The sequence below is a fragment of the Scyliorhinus torazame genome, chromosome 13 (genome assembly GCF_047496885.1).
Source record: "Scyliorhinus torazame isolate Kashiwa2021f chromosome 13, sScyTor2.1, whole genome shotgun sequence".
Taxonomy (NCBI): domain Eukaryota; kingdom Metazoa; phylum Chordata; class Chondrichthyes; order Carcharhiniformes; family Scyliorhinidae; genus Scyliorhinus; species Scyliorhinus torazame.
Window position 1 is genome coordinate 192,908,846 of NC_092719.1, and position 18,716 is coordinate 192,927,561.

At 47.5% G+C, this 18,716-nt stretch overlaps 2 protein-coding genes across 6 annotated transcripts in view; one reads left to right on the forward strand and one right to left on the reverse strand.

Annotated features, from left to right (window-relative positions):
• The window catches only part of cenpp (centromere protein P), a 452,755-nt gene that overhangs the window by 368,073 nt on the left and 65,966 nt on the right, over positions 1–18,716 (forward strand). The window lies entirely within an intron of this gene.
• The window catches only part of ecm2 (extracellular matrix protein 2, female organ and adipocyte specific), a 54,634-nt gene that overhangs the window by 14,510 nt on the left and 21,408 nt on the right, over positions 1–18,716 (reverse strand). For both annotated transcript variants that reach the window (XM_072472637.1, XM_072472636.1), the window contains 4 exons: positions 14,545–15,408; positions 8,517–8,632; positions 5,562–5,697; positions 4,395–4,552 (listed from right to left, as the gene is read on the reverse strand). In XM_072472637.1, coding sequence (XP_072328738.1) covers positions 4,395–4,552; positions 5,562–5,697; positions 8,517–8,632; positions 14,545–15,408 — 1,274 coding nt within the window. The remainder of the gene's footprint in view (positions 1–4,394; positions 4,553–5,561; positions 5,698–8,516; positions 8,633–14,544; positions 15,409–18,716) is intronic.

The window sequence follows — 18,716 nt, forward strand, 5'->3', positions numbered from 1 at the left end:
GGGGCCAGGAACGAACCATAGTCCTCGGCGTTGTGAGGTAGCAGTGGTAGCCACTGAGCCGCCGTGCCACCCATCATCAACTCCTCTTAAAGCTCACTTTCAATCCTGTCCTTGCAAACGGCCACCCCATCTCAAACTTTCAGTTACCCTTTAAAGTCCTTGAACTTATTGTTACCTCTCATATTATAGTCTATAGGGGCGATTCTCCAATATGGAGCCCAAGTGTTCGCGCCGTCGTGAACGCCGTCGCGTTTCACGACAGCGCGAACCAGACCTGGGTACGGCTGATTCTGGCCCCCACAGGGGGCCAACACGGCGCTGGAGCGGTTCACGCCGCTCCAGCCTCCTTTTGCGGCGCCAAATGGCCGCCACGCCAACCTGCGCATGAGCGGGGGACTTCTTTAGCCGCCGGCCCCGACCAACATGGCGTCGGTGTTCAGGGGCCGGCTGCGCCAGAAATGTAGGTCCGGGGGGGGGAAGAGGCCGGCCCACCGATCAGTGCGCCCAGATCGCGACCCCATCAGAGGCCCCCCCCGGTGAAGGAGCGCCCTTTTTCCCCCCTCCACAGGCCGCCCCCAACCGTTCGTGCAGAGTTCCTGCCGGCAGCGACCAGGGGTGAACGGCTCCGGCGGGACTCTGTCGTATCGGCACAGCCGCTCGGCCCATCTGGGCCAGAGAATCGGCGGCCCCGCCGATTCCAGCGGCCCGCGGGCAGCGCCGCGCCAAACACGCCGCCGCAAATGGCGCCGATTCTCCGCACCTCGGAGAATCGTGTGCCGGCATCAGGGCGTCGTGGCGCGGTTGCGCGATTCTCCGGCCGGGCACAGGGCTCGGAGAATCACCCCCTATCTTTCCCGCATTTCCATGATTAAACTCACCAATCAGTTTTTGTCTATGTTATAATCCCGACTAGACCCATGGGGACGAGCTGATTGATCTCCCCGTGGGGTTCGTGAAGTACGAGCTCCCCCAATGAGCGACGGAGGCCCAACAATAGGCTTGTTAAGTCCTCCAGATACAAGCCGGCCCTGGGAGAAGCTGGCATCTCATGATGGTTCCGGCTGGGACTTGGACTGTTTTTTTGTTATTGTATTGCCTAGTATGACTAAGAAAAACACTTTTTGACTCTCCTGTTCGGGACTCCTCATTGACTGCAATATTGGTGATGAGGATAAAACGGAACTACAGTCGGCACTGCTGGCCACTCGGACTACGGCTGCTTCTCAATGCAAAGGAGTAAGGTTTGTATTGTTTTACAAATGCCCCACAGAGACCCCAAACGCAACATGTTTGATGCGAGCGTGAAAGATTGGGCTCAGTACTCGGAGCATATGCTCTATTTCTTCAGGGCAAATGCAATTACTGGGGAAAATCACCAGAAGATGATTCTTTTGACTGTCTGTGAGGCCTCCAGTTTCAGCATCATAAAGAGCTTAACTACCCTGCGGCCCCAGACTCCAAGACGATCGAGGAATTAGTGGCTCTCGTGACAAATCACTACGACCCCAAGCCGTTGGTGTCCAATGATACCGATTTAACATGGCCAAGAGAGCCCCAGGGGAGCCTGTTAAGGGTTTTGTTTTCCAGCACGGTTAGGCACACTGGTGGAACACTGCGACTACGGGTCATCCCTACCTGAGATGCTACAAGACCGCTTTTATGCGGTGTAAACAACATGGCAAAGCAACAGAAAGTGCTGACCGAACCGTTTGCTGGTCCTAAAAAAGGCCATAAAGATCTCACAGGAAAGCGCGGAGAAAAGAGGAGAGGAGCTCCGGGGGATGTCATAGATGGCGATGAATAGCGTAGGACATCCCCATTCAGACGAGCAGTATCCCCTCGTAGTGGGACATCACCCTTGCCCGAATACCGTCAGGACCAGGCCCGTTGGCTGAGGGCTGCTGCAACCAGGCAAGACACCTCCCCAGAATCAATGGAGGAAGATCCACAGAGATACGGCACCTGTGGCCGGAGGAACCATAGAGACATACAACGCCGGGTCAGCCACCAAGCGAGTCGCCCTGGTCGAGGGAGGCGAGTACCTAGACCCAGGATCCTCCACATAGAGAAGCCTGACGAAGACAACTTCATGCAATTGAAATGCATCGCCGCGCTGCAGGGTGCCCTTTAAAGTCACTGTCAAGGTGAATGGTTACCCGCTAGAAATGGAGCTGGACACAGGGACCACAGTCTTAGTGGAAGGACGACAGACGTTCAGAAAGATCAAGACAGGAATCCAGCAGTTGAACTTGCGGGACACCTTGTAGTGAGGTTGGCAACCTACACGAGGGAACCCCTAGCCATCGCGGGAACAACAATGACCCCAGTTGCCTACAGACAGTCCGTCAAGCAACCCTTGGTAATAGTGTGGGGCCCCGGCCCATGTTTGCTGAGTCATGTTTGGCAACAGAGGCTCTGTTTGGATTGGCAATGGGATTTTCAGGATGTGCACTGGAGGATTATACAAAGTCCTGGGCAAGTACCCGCCTCCTCATTGACTACAAATCACAGCACAGAAACAACCTTAATCAAAATCGCAAGTGACACAAATCCGTTGGGGGGGATCTTTGTTTTTAGATTGGGGCTCTGCCCTGACAGAGTGACATTTTAGGGCATGTCTCCTGAATAATTTTTAACTTAATGTCAAAAAGTATGGCGGGAAACGTCAGCTGTGGAGCCGGTGGGCAGCACACCGCTTTTCCCATCTGAGTTGACACTCAGTTATAAAATTCCACTCAAAAGATGGATCTAGAAGAGTGGCAAATGGCAACAGTGGAATCATTAGTGTGTCTGTTGTCTGAAAAAATGGGACCAGTGGTTATGATATGAAATTGTTGTACTTGAAAATGAGCAAAAGATTGTGATTGCACAAGAGCATGCCAATAGAATGCAAGCTGATATTATGGTTGATGGAAGGGCAGACCAGGGTGTCACTTAGGGAGCTGTCCTTTCAGAATGTTGAAATGGCTGAGAGGGGACGGTGTATATGGACATAGTGCTGGGTGTAGTGGAAAAAGTGATCCATTGAACATGGAGGTTCGTGGGGAGGAAACTGGGGAGATTTGGAACACTCTAATAGTTGTGGGTGGAACGGGAAGGAGTGAAGGCAGAAGTGTAGGAAATGGGACAGACACATTGAGGGCTCTGTCAACCATAGTGGTTTAATTATAATTCTCCACCCTGCTCTCACTTCCCTGCCCTTAGCCTCCTGCACCGCTCCAATGAAGGTTAACAGATGTTCAGAGAACAGCATTTTATCTTTTGATTGTGCACTTTACAGCCTACTATTCAACTTCCAAGTTCAACAATTTCATATCATAACCACCGCTCCTGTTTTCTTTGGAAAACAGCTGCTGACAACAATTCTACTATTGCCATTTAGAACTCTACTAGTCCCATCTTTTTCTCTTTGCTTTGTTCCATTTATTCCACACTTTGCCTTGTACCACCATTCCTTTTGTCATTTAATCACTTTTGCCTTCCACTCTATCACAAAGCTACTTTTTTTTCTACCATTCTCTGCCTCTATACTTACTAAAAATGTTTTACATCTATAACTTTCCAGTTCTGATAAACGTCACTGACCTGAAATGTTAACTTTGATTTTCTTCCCTGATACTGTCGACTTGCTGCGATATTTCAGATTTACAGCAGCTGTGATACTTTGCCTTTTAAAAATTGTCTTCCAAGAAAATCTCCCTGCTCTACAGCCATGAGATTTTTTTTTGTTACGTTTAGCTGAGAGGGCAGATAGGACCTCAGCTTAACCCCTCATCCAAATCACAGCTCTTTGCAAAAGTCAGAAGCATCTGTCTGGATTATGTGCTTGAATCCTGGTGTGGGCCCTGAACCCCAGTTCTTGTAGAGAGCTATCAGGGCCATGCAATGGGACAAATGTGCTCCTTCTATGCAGTAACCATTCCATGATTCTACTGAGGCCAATGTGAGAGTCCTTTCACTGAACTGGCACATAAAACTATTGGATTATACATTTAGAATTATTGCACTTGGGTTTACATGGGTCGATTATTAGTTTTTAATGATTTATGAATTGAATGCAGTATGAATAATTGAAAAGGTTCTTGGACACTTCAAATATGGCATCATCTGGGTTTTGTAATTGATTAATTTTTGACAATTAAATCCTGCACTGTTAGGTATGCACATTGAAATGTACTAAAGTTTTGTTTCAAACTCAAATTGATCATATAATCTGAGTCTTTAAAAGTATGATTGGCATCATAAAATTTACAGTGGCTACTTCTGACAATTTAGCTTTGCTGTGAATCATGTGCGCAGGGACATAATTATACACAGACATATTTCTCAATATAGAATCTCAAAGCACTTCAATAATAATTTGAATGAGAGGAAACTTAAGAGCCTTTCTTTACCTCGATGGAAGGAGGAAGACCTTGTGGTATGATTCTAAATTTATTTTTTCCCAGTCGTAAGTAAGCCAGGCGCTTAAGTGGTCTGAAGACCAATGGTTGAACATTACCTTCACTCAGCTTATTACCTTCCAGGTCCAGGTTGACTATTTTACTTAGACCTGTTGAATTTTAATAGAAGATTATGCAATTGGTCACACACATTTACAGTATCCTGCTTGATTTTGTTCTGTTTGTCATTCATAAATTTGCCATCCCATCCCAAAATAACATATGTAACAATCTATATTGCAATTGAACTTTTAGCTTTAAAACACTTAATGTGTGATGCACAAGGTGACATTTGCTTGAAATTTACAAATACTAATCTGCATACTTAACTTAGAAATAGATTCAAAATCTATTAAGCTAAAATGTACAGCATAGTAATTTTATTGTACTTAACTGGAATTTATTTAATATTTTCTTAAAGATTGCTTTTACTCAATGAAAATTGTTCTTCACTCCAATGGAACCTGCAGAGTAATTTCATCCAAAAATATCGACAAAATAAACAGCTTTCTATCTTCTGTATCTCATATTTAATTACAAAATGGAGAATTATGTTGCAGAATTCTTTATCTTTATTTCTGTTGCAATGCTTAAAGAACATCATTACTTTTAAGACATTTGTATGGTGTTTGCTGCATCAATATTAGGGCCTCAAGGTTTTAGTGAGTCACACATTTTGTTCATCAAAATTTACCTGAAATCAGCCAAACCAGCTTAAAAAAACATAGACTTACAAGCATAAATTAATGTTCAATGCAAATTGAGTTTCTGCAATGTTTTGGACTAGTTTAAAAATTGACCATTTCTCAAGATCAAATTAATCTCAATTGGGAGTTTCTGCTAAGTGCATACGTTTGCAGGTCTTTGAGAAAGGTGTAGAGACACCAATAGACATGTTTAAAAAGCTTTTGAATATAATTTTATTTCTAATATACTAGCAAACTGACTATATTACACACGTATAACTAATAAAAGGCTCTGTGTGGATGTAAAAGTAATCCTCACTTATTTAAAATTAAATTATTCACAGGGTTTGACTAGATAGCCCAATTTTCAGCTATCTTAGTTAAACTGCACCAAAGCTGAAACCCTACCCCATAATATTTAAACGAGAAATACCCTGGAAATCTTCTTCATCCAATCGTTGAAGAAGGTTGTCATTTAACTTTAATTCAACAAGTGTTCGAGGGAGTTGAAGAGGGATCCGGATCAACAAATTCTGATCCATGTATAAGCGTTCCAGTTTTTTTAGTCTCTGGGGAAAAAAAGCATATAATTTTAATTAAAACATGCCTGTATGCCAATACACACACTATTATTCATATGATTCAGCTAAAGGCATAAATCTATTTGTCAATGTTCAACCAATATTTATTTTATGCAATCAACCATTGATGCATTGAAATATGAGAGTACGAGTGCCATTTAATGGAGGGAAAAAACACTCCTGTTTTAGGCATATTTAGCGCGGGGTTTCTCGGTTCCTATAGGGCAAAGAAAGACACCGCTCTCAAACGGGACTATTAAACTAGCCTAACTGTTCACTTAAATATGCAAATTTGGATCCCCCCCACAGTGAAGATTGGATTGGAAGCTGAATTTGGTATCTAATAAAAATTCAAGATTGCAACACTGTAATTCAGTCATAAATAATACCCAAGTGAGAGATGCAGGTGGCAAGAGTACAGTTTGTGGTCAGTGGCTCAAAGACAATGGGCGTGATTTTACGTCCACGTCGCTCTTGAGCGAGTGCACCACGCGGCCGTTAGCCTGGGGGCTTCCAAGCCCCTGGGAAAGCCCCATGAATGCCGTTCTGTCTGCTCCTCAGAGACCAGCACCAACAGCGCTCGCTTCAAGACCAGGGAATTAGATCTTGCGTCTTGGCTAGATCTCAGAAACGCATAGTAGAGTGAGACTAGCTGTCTCACTCTAATATGCAGATTTGCCAGAAAGTAATCCCATCCATTTTGGTGAGATTCACATTGCAATGTCTCTCAAGATGGCATTAGATCTCGTGAGGTGAGCGAACCGGGTAGATCCCCAAAGTGGGATCTCCCAGCATCTACCAGTCGCGTTGTGCTGCTTTTCTGTCGCAACGCGACCGGTAGATTCCACCCAGAAACCTTTCCGTTAGATCTTGCCCATTATCTCATGTCAGCACAGGATTATTTCCTGTAAAATAAAATAAAAGTTTAATCTTTATTCAGGTTCAAAAGTTATTCTACCGTATAATATTTATGAAATATAGTGGAAAAGTAGTGATAAATATAGGTGAATTTTCCTTGGTGTGTTTCTCATTGTCTTAGAGTCATTGGGCAGAATCTTACCATATTATTTCAAAGTCAGGCTCAGACTGAAAACTGGGGTATAGCTCTCCAGTTCCTCAAACCAGTTTTCACCCAGGTCTTGAGTCTCTCTGAGAAAGAAATTGAGTGTGCGTGGTTTACACTGTCACTTTGGTGGGGCAGGGCTCCAGTTCGACAGAAATGAGGGAGCCATCTTTAAAAAGCAGTCTGATCAGCACTGAAGTTTAACTCTTCTTCACTTGGGGGAATCCGCCCTTCGCCCATACGTTTCCAGCCGTTCACACCGGGGGGGGGGGGGTGGAATCTTCCGGTCCCGCCAATGGCGAACCCCCACTCCGGGTTTCACAGCAGTGAGGGGTGCATCCAAGGAGAACAGTCCCAACCTCTCAATCTATCCTCATAACTGACGTTTCTCATCCCTGGAACTATTCTTGTAAACCTCTTCTGCATTCTCTCTAATGCATTCACATCCTTCCTAAAATGTGGCACTCAGAACTGTACACAATACTCCATCTGAGGTATAACTAGTATCCTGAATAAGTTCAGCATAATCTCCTTGCTTTTGTACTCTATTCCCCTATTAAGAAAGCCCAGGATAATATTCCCCTATTAAGAAAGCCCAGGATAATGTATGCTTTATTAATTGCTCTCTCCATCTGTCCTGCTACCTTCAATGACCTGAGCACATATCCACAAAGGTCCCTCTCCTCCTGCACCCCATTAAGAATTTACCCCTTAGTTTATGTTATCTGCCCATGTTCTTCGTCGCAAAACTCGTCACCTCACCTCTGCAGTGAACTTCATCTGCTACCTATCTACCCACTCTACTAACTATGTGCTTTTAAAGTTCTACACTGTCCTCACAGCAAACACAGTTTACAAGGCTTCCAAATATTGTCATCCGCAAACTTTGAAATTGTCTCCTGTGCACCAAGATCTAGATCATTAATATATATCAGGAAAAGCAAGGGTCCCAGTACCAACCCATGAGGAACTCCACTACAAACTTCCCTCCATCCCGAAAATATGCATTGACCATTACCTCACTGTTTCCCATTACTCAGCTAATCTAGTATCCATATTGCTACTGTTGTGTGGCACTGTATCGAATGCCTTTTGAAATTCCTTCTTCATTACATCGATAGCCTTACCCTCACCGACCCGTTCTGTTACTTCCTCAAAAAACTCCGGTACGTTAGTTAAGCATGATTTCCCCTTTAGAAATCCATGCTGGCTCTTCCATGTGACTACATATTCTATCTTGAATAATTGTTCCTCAAAGCTTCCCTACCACTGAAGTTAAGCTGACTGGTCTGTAATTGCTGGGCTTATCCTTGCAAATGTTTTTGAACAAAGGCGTAATATCTTCCCTCTTTCTCACAAATACCCATACCCCCACTTCAGGTCTTGAGCTTGAGAAATTAGTTCCTTGTCTGGATAACTTTGGTGGGGCAGAGCTCCTAATCGACAGAGATGATGCCACTTTATAGGGCATCATATACTTTGTCTCCTTTTGATATCCTTATTGAGACAAGAATATAGTTTTGAGAATCATATTTTGCATCACTTCATTACATAATTAGTTCAATGGTCACCTAGATGTTTGTAAAAGCAAAAAAATAAATTGCAGGATTTCATGTTTCTTGGGTTTATATATAATGAACCTTGTTAAGAAAACATAGTCAAAATAAAGTTGCCATAAATACTTTCACATAGTTGATTTGAAATATTTAGTAACAATTGTTTTAAGATAACTTGTAAAACTTACTTTGAATGCTGCTGGATCTATGTTTGAGGAATGAATCTTATTTCTGCTCAGGTCAATCAGTTTGAGATTAGGAACCCCATTGAATGCTCCTGCTGGAATAGCAGTGATTGAATTTCCTGTAAGGGTGGAAAATGTTGATGTTTGTACATTCATTGTAGACTGATTGACCATGTGGGAGTATTATAAACCATAATATTTTATCATAGCATCCCATTGAATTAAAATAAAATTTGCGCTTAAAGGTTGCTCAAAACCAGCCGAGAATCGAGCTGCCAAGGTTTCCAGTAGCTTGTCCAGAAAGGATAAGAAATGTGCAGCATCAGTTGCCAAAGGATATTTCTCAGTATTTGTAAGCGTTATTAACAGTTCAGCAGTTTTATTTCACTGCCCCGAAGTAATTTTTATACAAATGGAAAAGCAGAATACTGCAGATGCTGGAAATCTGAAATAAACACAGAAAATGCTGGAATAATCAGCAGATCAGGCAGCATCTATAGAGAGAGAAACAGAGTTAATGGGCGCGATTCTCCCAGGCCGGGCTGGAGAATGCCTGCAACTGCGCCACTCTGCCCAACGCCAGCGCGCGATTCTCCGAGGTGTGGATAATCGGCGCGCTTGGCGCGACGGCGATCGCGGGCCGCTCGACGCGGCGGGGCCGCTGATTCTCCGGCCCAAATGGGCCGAGCAGCCGCGTGGAAAAAGCAGAGTCCCGCCGGCGCCGTCCACACCTGGTCGCTACCAGCGGGAACTCTGCGCGAAGGGTCGGGGGCGGCCTGTGGGGAGGGGGGGTGGTGGAGTGGGGCTCCGTCCCCGGGGGGGGGGGCCTCCGATGGGGTGTGGCCCGCAATCGCGGCCCACCGATCGGCGGGTCGGCCTTCCCCCCGCTCCCCCGGGCCTACCTTGTTGCACGTCTGGCCCCAGAACCCCCGCGCCATGTTGCGTCGAGGTCGGAGCGTTCAGTAAGGCCAACGCGCATGCGCGGGTTAGTGCGTCGCCACTGTGCATGCGCGGGTTGGCGCCACCCCCAGTGCGCGCCAGGAAGTAAGGCTGGAGTGACATGAACCGCTCCAGCGCCGTGCTGGCCCCCTGTGGGGGACAGAATCACTACTGCCCGCGCCCGTTTCGCACCGTCGTGAAAGGCGGCGGCGTTCATGACGGCACGGACACTCTGTCCCGCGATCGGAGAATCGCGCCCCACATTTCAGGTCGATGACATTTCTTCACAACTGAGAAAAATTAGAAACGTAATAGGTTTTGAACAAGGGTTGGTGGGACAAAAGGAAGGTTTGTGATAGGGTGAAAGTGAGAGATTAAATAACAGAAAAATTAGTTTTACACGGAATGGTGATTGGGAAAGAAAAGAAATGATAGGCATAGAGCAAGTATGCTACTCTGAAAATAAAAATAAGAGAAAACCAAAATATGCTAAGGAAATGAAACTAGACTTCCGGTTGCGGCTATGCGGAGCTAAGTCGCATATTCGGCGGCTCCCGCAAAAACGGACTTTTGGGCTCTTTTCAGGGCCCCCAAGGGAACTTTTTCGACGTTTCCCGGTGTGGGAAGGAGTTAATAATAGCTCACCGTCAGTATATGGCTTTAACTAGGAGCGGGGCGACAAAAAAGGTGGTGGTGGACCAGAAGAAGGGAGGGAAGAAGGACAAAATGGCGGTGGGCGGAGACCAGGCAGCGTGGGGGCAGTGGGCGGAGGAACAACAGGAGGGTATCCAGCGCTGCCTCAGAGCGATTAAAACGGACCTGCTAGAGCCGACGAAGGCTTCTGTTGATAAGCTGCTGGACACACAGACGGCCCAGGGGGTGGCAATCCGAGAGGCTCGACAAAAAATCTCTGACAATGAGGACGAGATCTTAGGCCTGGCGGTAAAGGTGGAGGCGCACGAGGCGCTCCACAATAAATGGCAGGAGCGGTTCATGGAGATGGAGAATCGGTCGAGGCGGAGGAATCTGCGGATTCTGGGCGTCCCGGAGGGGCCGGACGTGGGGGCCTATCTGGTCACCATGTTGAACTCGCTGATGGGAGCGGGGTCCTTCCAGGGGCCCTTGGAGCCGGAAGGGGCCCATAGAGTGTTGGCGAGGAGGCCCAAGGCTAACGGGCCTCCGCGGGCGGTGCTGGTGCGGTTCCATCGGTTCGTCGATCAGGAGTGTGTGCTCGGGTGGGCCAAGAAGGAGAGGAGCAGCAGGTGGGAGAACGCGGAGGTTTGGATATATCAGGACTGGAGTGCGGAGGTGGCGAAGAGGAGGGCCGGGTACAATCGAGCGAAGGCGGTGCTGCACAGGAAGGGGGTGAAGTTTGGCATGTTGCAGCCAGGGCGCGACTGTGGGTTACCTACAAGGACCGGCACCATTATTTTGAGTCTCCGGAGGAGGCGTGGGCCTTTGTTCAGGCCGAGAAGCTGGACACAGACTGAGGGTCGGGATGGGCGATTGGGGACTGCGATGGATATGTTATGCCTATTTTTGGTTCGGCGGGGGGGGTCCTTTGCATTGTTTTGGGTTTCTTTTTCTCTGTTTTTTTTCTTTCGGATTGGGGAGGGTGGATGGGGCGGGTTGGGCACTGTTTTGGTTGGTGGCGGGGCCTGGTAGGTGGAGAGCGCGGGCTTTTTTCCCGCGCCGAAGACTGGGGGGGGGGCCGGGGCGGGGAAGCGAGGATTGTTTCCCGTGCTTAGAATGGACAGGGGATATATGGTTTTAGCTACGTGTAGGGAATGTTCCCTTGGTTGGGTGCTGGATGGGGATGGGTGAAGGGGTTTGATGAGGAGGCTGTGGGAGAGTGTGGGCGCCGGTGTTGGAGGGAGGGGAGGCCCGGGGATGGGGGAATTGAGATAAGGCCGCAAAATGAGCTGCGCCAGAGGGGGCGGGGCCGGCTCAGGAAAGCGCGGGCTTTTTCCCGCGCTAGGGAAGGACGGCGGTGGGGGACGGAGAAGCGCACACTGACTAAGGGGGTGGGGGGGGGGGGGGGAGAAGCCCCCCAATCCGGCTGATAACTTGGAATGTGAGGGGCCTGAATTGGCCGGTTAAGAGGGCCCAAGTGTTCGCGCACTTAAAGGGACTGAAGGCAGTCTTGGTCATGCTTCAGGAGACACATTTGAAGGTGGCAGACCAGGTCAGGTTGAGAAAGGGATGGGTAGGACAGGGATTCCATTCGGGGCTGGATGCGAAGAACAGAGGGGTTGCAATACTGGTGGGGAAGCGGGTGTCGTTTGAGGCCAAGAATATTGTAGTGGATAATGGAGGTCGATATGTGATGGTGAGCGGTAGGTTGCAGGGGGGTGTGGGTGGTACTGGTAAACGTGTATGCCCCAAACTGGGATGATGCCGGATTTATGAAGCGCATGCTGGGTCGGATTCCGGACCTGGAGGCAGGAAGCTTGATAATGGGTGGGGATTTCAACACTGCATCCAGCATTAGATCGCTCCAGATCCAAGACTGGGAAGAGGCCGGCTGCGGCCAATGTGCTTAGAGGGCTTATGGACCAGATGGGGGGAGTGGATCCATGGAGGTTTGCTAGGCCCTTGGCCAGGGAATTCTCATTCTTTTCCCATGTACATAGAGCCTACTCCCGGATAGATTTCTTTGTTGAGTCGGGCGCTAATCCCGAAAGTGGAAGGAACGGAGTATTTGGCCATAGCCATCTCAGACCACGCCCCGCACTGGGTGGAGCTGGGGTTAGGAGAGGAGAGGGACCAGCGCCCGCTGTGGCGTCTTGATGTGGGATTACTGGCGGATGAGGAGGGGTGCGGGGGTGCATTGAGAGATACTTGGAGGCCAATGAAAATGGAGAGGTGCAGGTGGGGGTAGTCTGGGAGGCGTTGAAGGCGGTGGTCAGGGGAGAGTTAATCTCCATTAGGGCCCACAGGGAGAAGAGAGGGCAGGGAGAGGTCGGTGGGGGAGATCTTAAGGGTGGACAGGAGATATGCAGAGGCCCCCGAGGAGGGGCTACTTGGGGAGCGGCGAAGCCTCCAGGCCGAGTTTGACCTGTTGACCACAGGGAAAGCAGAGGCACAGTGGAGGTTGAGTTTTATAGAAATATGTGGACCTGCTAGGCCCGTTGTTAGTGAGGGCTTTCAATGAGGCAAGGGAGGGGGGGACCCTGCCCCCGACAATGTCTGGGGCGCTGATCTCGCTCCTCAATGTGGATGCTAAGTTGCTGGCAAAAGTTCTGGCTACGAGAATTGAGGACTGTGTCCCTGGGGTGATTCATGAGGACCAGACGGGATTTATAAAGGGCAGGCAGCTAAACACTAATGTGCGGAGGCTCCTCAACGTGATTATGATGCCATCGGTGGAGGGAGAGGCGGAGATAGTGGCAGCTATGGACGTGAAGAAGGCCTTCGGCCGGGTGGAATGGGAGTATCTTTGGGAAGTGTTGCGGAGGTTTGGGTTCGGGGAGGGGTTTATCAGTTGGGTCAGGCTCCTATACAGAGCCCCGGTGGCGAGTGTGGCTACGAATCGGCGGAGGTCGGAGTCCTTTCGGCTGTACCGAGGGACGAGGCAGGGGTGCCCCCTGTCCCCCTTGTTGTTTGCATTGGCAATCGAGCCTTTGGCCATGGCACTAAGGGAGTCCAGGAAATGGAGGGGGTTGGTCCGAGGGGGAGAGGAACATCGGGTGTCGCTGTATGCGGACGACCTGTTGCTGTATGTGGCAGATCCAGTGGAGGGGATGTGCAGGTCATGTGGATCCTAAGGGAGTTTAGGAACTTCTCGGGCTATAAGCTCAACGTAGGAAAAAGTGAGCTCTTTGTGGTGCATCCAGGGGACCAGGGAAGGGGGATAGACGACCTACCATTGAAGAGGGCGGAAAGGAACTTTCGGTACTTGGGGATCCAGTTGGCTGGGAGCTGTGGGGCCCTGCACAAGCTCAATTTGACGCGGTTGGTGGAGCAGATGGAGGAGGATTTCAAAAGATGGGATGTGCTGCCACTCTCGCTAGCGGGCAGGGTACAGTCGGTTAAAATGATGGTCCTCCCGAGGTTTCTCTTAGTGTTCCAGTGCCTTCCCATTGTGATTACCACCCTGGGAGTGCTCCCACAGGCTTTGTGGCAGTGCCTAGGTACCAGCCTGGCAGTGCAAAGGTGCCTATTTTCCAGAGGGAGGGCAGGAGCCACTCTTCCTATCTGACCACTCGGAGGCCTCCGATGACCCAGGAGACCTCCACAGGTGCCATGATGCCTTGTCCACATTTGTGTGGACCAGTACTAATGGGCGCCCGTGTGACCGCTCATTGGGGAGCCGGTTAGATTAGGGGAGGCCATGAGATAGGGGGTCCTTCCCATTAATGAGATGGAGATTGGCCTTAATTGGTGATTAGTGGTTTCTTGCCACAGTGGCGGGCTGCGGAAATCACAAAGGAATGGGCCGGTTAGATCGGTAACTGATCAGCACCTGGCACCCCAACCTTCCCATGATCTAACCAGCGCGCTCGGATTCACAGCCACGTGACACAGCCCGGCGCAACACAGCCATTAGATCGCGCCCTATAACTTGAGTCAAGAGACCTTCTGACGCCTGAGCATAGAGAAGGCAGAGGATGAGACACCACTAGACTTGGGTTTTAGCACCACATGTATTATAACTTCATCTTATCTAGGCAAGTTTAAAATTATCCAGACATCCTTTAGCTCTTTTGGAGATTTTTGAAATTCAGTATGAAAACCTTTTACTGTTAGAAAATAAACTCTTCTGTTTGTTTCCTACCATTTAAAAAGAATAGCTGCCCAAGGAAAATAACCCTATGTGCTTGCAATGTTACTGCATTCGATGCAACACACTATACAAAATACGTCTAAAGACTCTATCTTCGCAGAATGTCTTACAGGTATTCCAAATGAAGTAGTATCAATGCCAGACCTGGTACCCTGAGTAGATATAAACTTGATTTGATATAAAACATTCTAATGAATACTAACTTTCCTTTTGTGGTATCTTTTAGAGACCATTTAAGCAACTTAAATTTCACAAGTAAGATAATTATTGTTAAACTGTAATACATATTAAAAAATGTGTTGATACCTGCAAGGTATAGATTTGTCAGCTCCAGATCTCTAATTGGAGGTATTTGAGTCAACTTAGCATTATAGCAGTTTACAGTGACATCTGTGATATCGCAGCCAGCTGGGGGAGAAAATCTGGGGGGTTCTTCATCTGGATGATATAGAATTGATCCTAATATGGAAGGAAATAATGAAAACCCAGAATATTCTACATTATCATCTTCTTCCTCAAACTCCTCCTCTTGCTCCTCCTCCTGAGCTTCCTCTTCCTGCTCCTCCTCCTCCATTTCCTCCTCCTCCACTTCCTCCTCCTCCACTTCCTCCTTCTCCTCCTTTTCCTCCATCTCTTTATCCTCTTCCTTCTCCTCTTGTTCCTTCACTTGTTGCTCCTGTTCTTCCTCCTCACCTTCCTTGTCCCCCTCCTTCTGCCCCTTCTCTTCCTCTTGTCCCTCCACTTGCTGCTCCTCATCATCCTCGTTGTGATCATTATATTCAACATATTCATCATATTCATTATCCTGTTCTTCTTCCTCTTCTACTGTTCTTGAATGATTTCCCATTTCTTTTTCAAGTTGTTGCACTTTTTCTTTTACGATACTCCCCTGAATTTCTTCATGTAAATTTTTCTGTTCCTCTGACAACTTTTGAGGTTTTTCCTCTTCCATTTGTATTAGCGTTTCTTCCTTGTGTTGGGATTCTTCAGGTTCTATTTGCTTCTTTTCATCATGCTGCTTTTTTACTTCATTCCTTTTCTGCTCCTCGCCTTTTCTGTTTTGCACTTCTGATTCTTCTTTTTCTCTCCTTAGTCGTTCTTCTTGGTCTGTGTACCCATATTGATTACTGCGGATCACTGGATGATATGTTTCACTTGGATCATTTGGCTCTGTGGAATCACCATAAAGTTTAAGACTGTTAATCGAACATTTAATAATCAATAATGAAAATCACTAAACAAAATGTAAAGGAGACATGATAGTCTGGTTGTACATCATGACGTTCTTGCAATGAATAAAATGTGAATAACAAAGGGAAACTTTTTGTGGATTTATTTCAACAAATTCATACTTGGAATATATTTTCTTTGGTTAGATGATAAAATTAATAATTAATGAGTGTCACTTTTGCTATACTCTTTTAACTGTGTTACTTCTATTAGAAATGGAAATCAGCTATAAGACAAGAATAACCAATGCAACAATATAGAGTTATCTAGAGGGGATGGCAGGGAAGGCAGTGCAATGTTCCTCCTGCAGAATATTTGAGATGAGGGTCGCCGTCAGTGTCCCTGCTGATTTCACCTGTGGGAAGTGCACCCAGCTCCAGCTCCTCAGAAACCGCGTTAGGGAACTGGAGCTGGATGAACTTCGGATCATTCGGGAGGCAGAGGTGGTCATAGATAGTAGCTTCAGGGATGTAGTTACTCCAAAGAATGAAGATAGATGGGTGACGGTGAGAGGGGCTGGGAGGAAGCAGTCAGTGCAGGGAGCCTCTGTGGTCGTTCCCCTCAGTAACAAGTATACCGCTTTGGATACTGTTGTGGGGGGGGGAGACATACCAGGGGTAAGCCATGGTGACCGGATCTCCAGAACTGAGGCTGTCCCTGTGGCTCAGAAGGGAAGGGGGGAGAGCAGGAGAGCAATAGTTATTGGGGACTCGATAGTTAGAGGGACAGATAGACGTTACTGTGGCAACGAAAGAGACTCACGGATGGTATGTTGCCTCCCGGATGCCAGGGTCCGTGACGTCTTGGACCGTGTTTTTTGAATCCTTAAGGGGGAGGGGGAACAGTCACAAGTCGTGGTACACATCGGTACCAACGACATAGGTAAGAGAAGGGACGGGGATTTAAAACAGGAATTTAGGGAGCTAGGGTGGAAGCTGAAAGCCAGGACAAACCATGTTGTCATCTCTGGTTTGTTGCCGGTGCCACGTGCTAGCGAGTTGAGGAACAGAGAGAGAGTGCAGATAAACACGTGGCTGCAGGGATGGTGTAGCAGGGAGGGTTTCAGTTACGTGGATAATTGGAGCACATTCTGGGGAAGGTGGGACCTGTACAGACAGGACGGTTTGCACCTCAACCAGAGGGGCACCAATATCCTGGGAGGCAAATTTGCTACGGCTCTTCGGGGCGGTTTAAACTAATTTGTCAGGGGGATGTGAAAATGAGCTGTAGTCCAGAAGCCGAGAGTAGTGAGGTACTGAGGAGGTTATCAAGGTTGCAGGAGTGTACCGGCAGAAAGGAAGGTGGGTTGAAGTGTGTCTACTTCAATGCAAGGAGCATCCGGAATGAGGTAGGTGAACTTGGAGCGTGGATTGGTACTTGGGACTACGATGTTGTGGCCATTACGGAGATATGGTTAGAATAGGGACAGGAATGATTGTTGGAAGTTCCGGGGTATGGATGTTTCAGTAAAAGTAGGGAAGGTGGTAAAAGAGGTGGAGGAGTTGCATTGGTAATCAAGGATAGTTTAACGGCTGCAGAAAGGCAGTACGAGGGGGATCTGCCTACTGAGGTAATATGGGCTGAAGTTCGAAATAGGAAAGGAGCGGTCACGTTGTTAGGAGTTTTCTATATGCCCCCAAATAGTAATAGAGATATGGAGGAAGAAATTGCAAAACAGATTATGGATAGGTGTGGAGGTCTCAGGGTAGTTGTCATGGGTGACTATAACTTTCCAAATATTGATTGGAACCTCTATAGGTCAAACAGTTCGGATGGGGCAGTTTTTGTACAGTGTGTGCAGGAGGGTTTCCTGACACAATATGTGGATAGGCCGACAAGAGGTGGGGCCACATTGGATTACTGGGTAATGAACCGGGCCAAGTGTTAGGTTTGTTTGTGGGAGAGCACTTTGGAGATAGTGACCTTTCACTATTGCAATGGAGAGGGACAGGGCCATACAGCAGGGCAAGGTTTATAGTTGGGGGAGGGGTAATTATGAAGCGATTAAGCAAGAATTAGGGAGCATAAGATGGGAACAGAAACTGTCAGGGAAAGGCACAAATGAAAAGTGGAGCTTGTTCAAGGAACAAATACTGCGTGTCCTTGATAGGTATGTCCCTGTCAGGCAGGGAGGAAATGGCCGTGTGAGGTAACCATGGTTCACAAAAGAGGTTGAATGTCTTGTCAAGAGGAAAAAGGAAGCATATGTAAGGATGAGAAAACCAGGTTCAGTTGGGTCTCTTGAGAGTTACAAGGTAGCCAAGAATGAGCTAAAAAAAGGGCTGAGGAGAGCTAGGAGGGGGCATGAGAAGTCCTTGACGGGTCGGATCAAGGAAAACCCCAAGGCTTTTTACTCTTATGTGAGAAATAAAAGAATGACCAGGGTGAGGTTAGGGCCGGTCAAGGGCAGTAGTAGGAACTTGTGCATGGAGTCAGAAGAGATAGGAGAGGCGTTGAATAAATACTTTTCTTCAGTGTTCACCAAGGAGAGGGGCTGTGTTTTTGAGGATGAGAGTGTGATACAGATGGGTAGGCTGGAGGAGGTAGATGTTCTGAGGGAGGATGTATTAGCAATTTTGAAAAACCTTAGGGTCGACAAGTTCCCTGAGCCAGATGGGATATATCCTAGGAATCTTTGGGAGGCAAGGGATGAGATTGCAGAGCCTTTGGCTCTGATCTTAAGGTCCTCATTGTCCACGGGGATAGTGCCAGAGGACTGGAGAGTGGTGAATGTTGTTCCTCTGTTCAAGAAAGGGAATAGGAATGACCCTGGTAATTATAGGCCGGTTAGTCTTAATTCGGTGGTCGGTAAGTTAATGGAAAAGGTCCTGAAGGATAGGATTTACGACTATTTGGAAAGATGCAGCTTAATCTGGGATAGTCAACACGGATTCGTGAAGGGCAAGTCTTGCCTCACAAATTTGATTGAATTCTTTGAGGAGGTAACTAAGTGTGTAGATGACGGTAAAGCAGTTGATGTTGTATACATGGATTTTAGTAAGGCGTTTGGTAAGGTTCCCCATGGTCGGCTCATGAAGAAAGTAAGGAGGTGTGGGATAGAGGGAAATTTGGCCAATTGGATAAGTAACTGGCTATCACATAGAAGACAGAGGGTGGTGGTGGATGGAAAATTTTCAGACTGGAGACCAGTTACCAGCGGTCTCTGCTATTTGTGATTTTTATCAATGACTTGGAGGAGGGGGCTGAAGGGTGGGTCAGTAAATTTGCTGATGACACCAAGATTGATG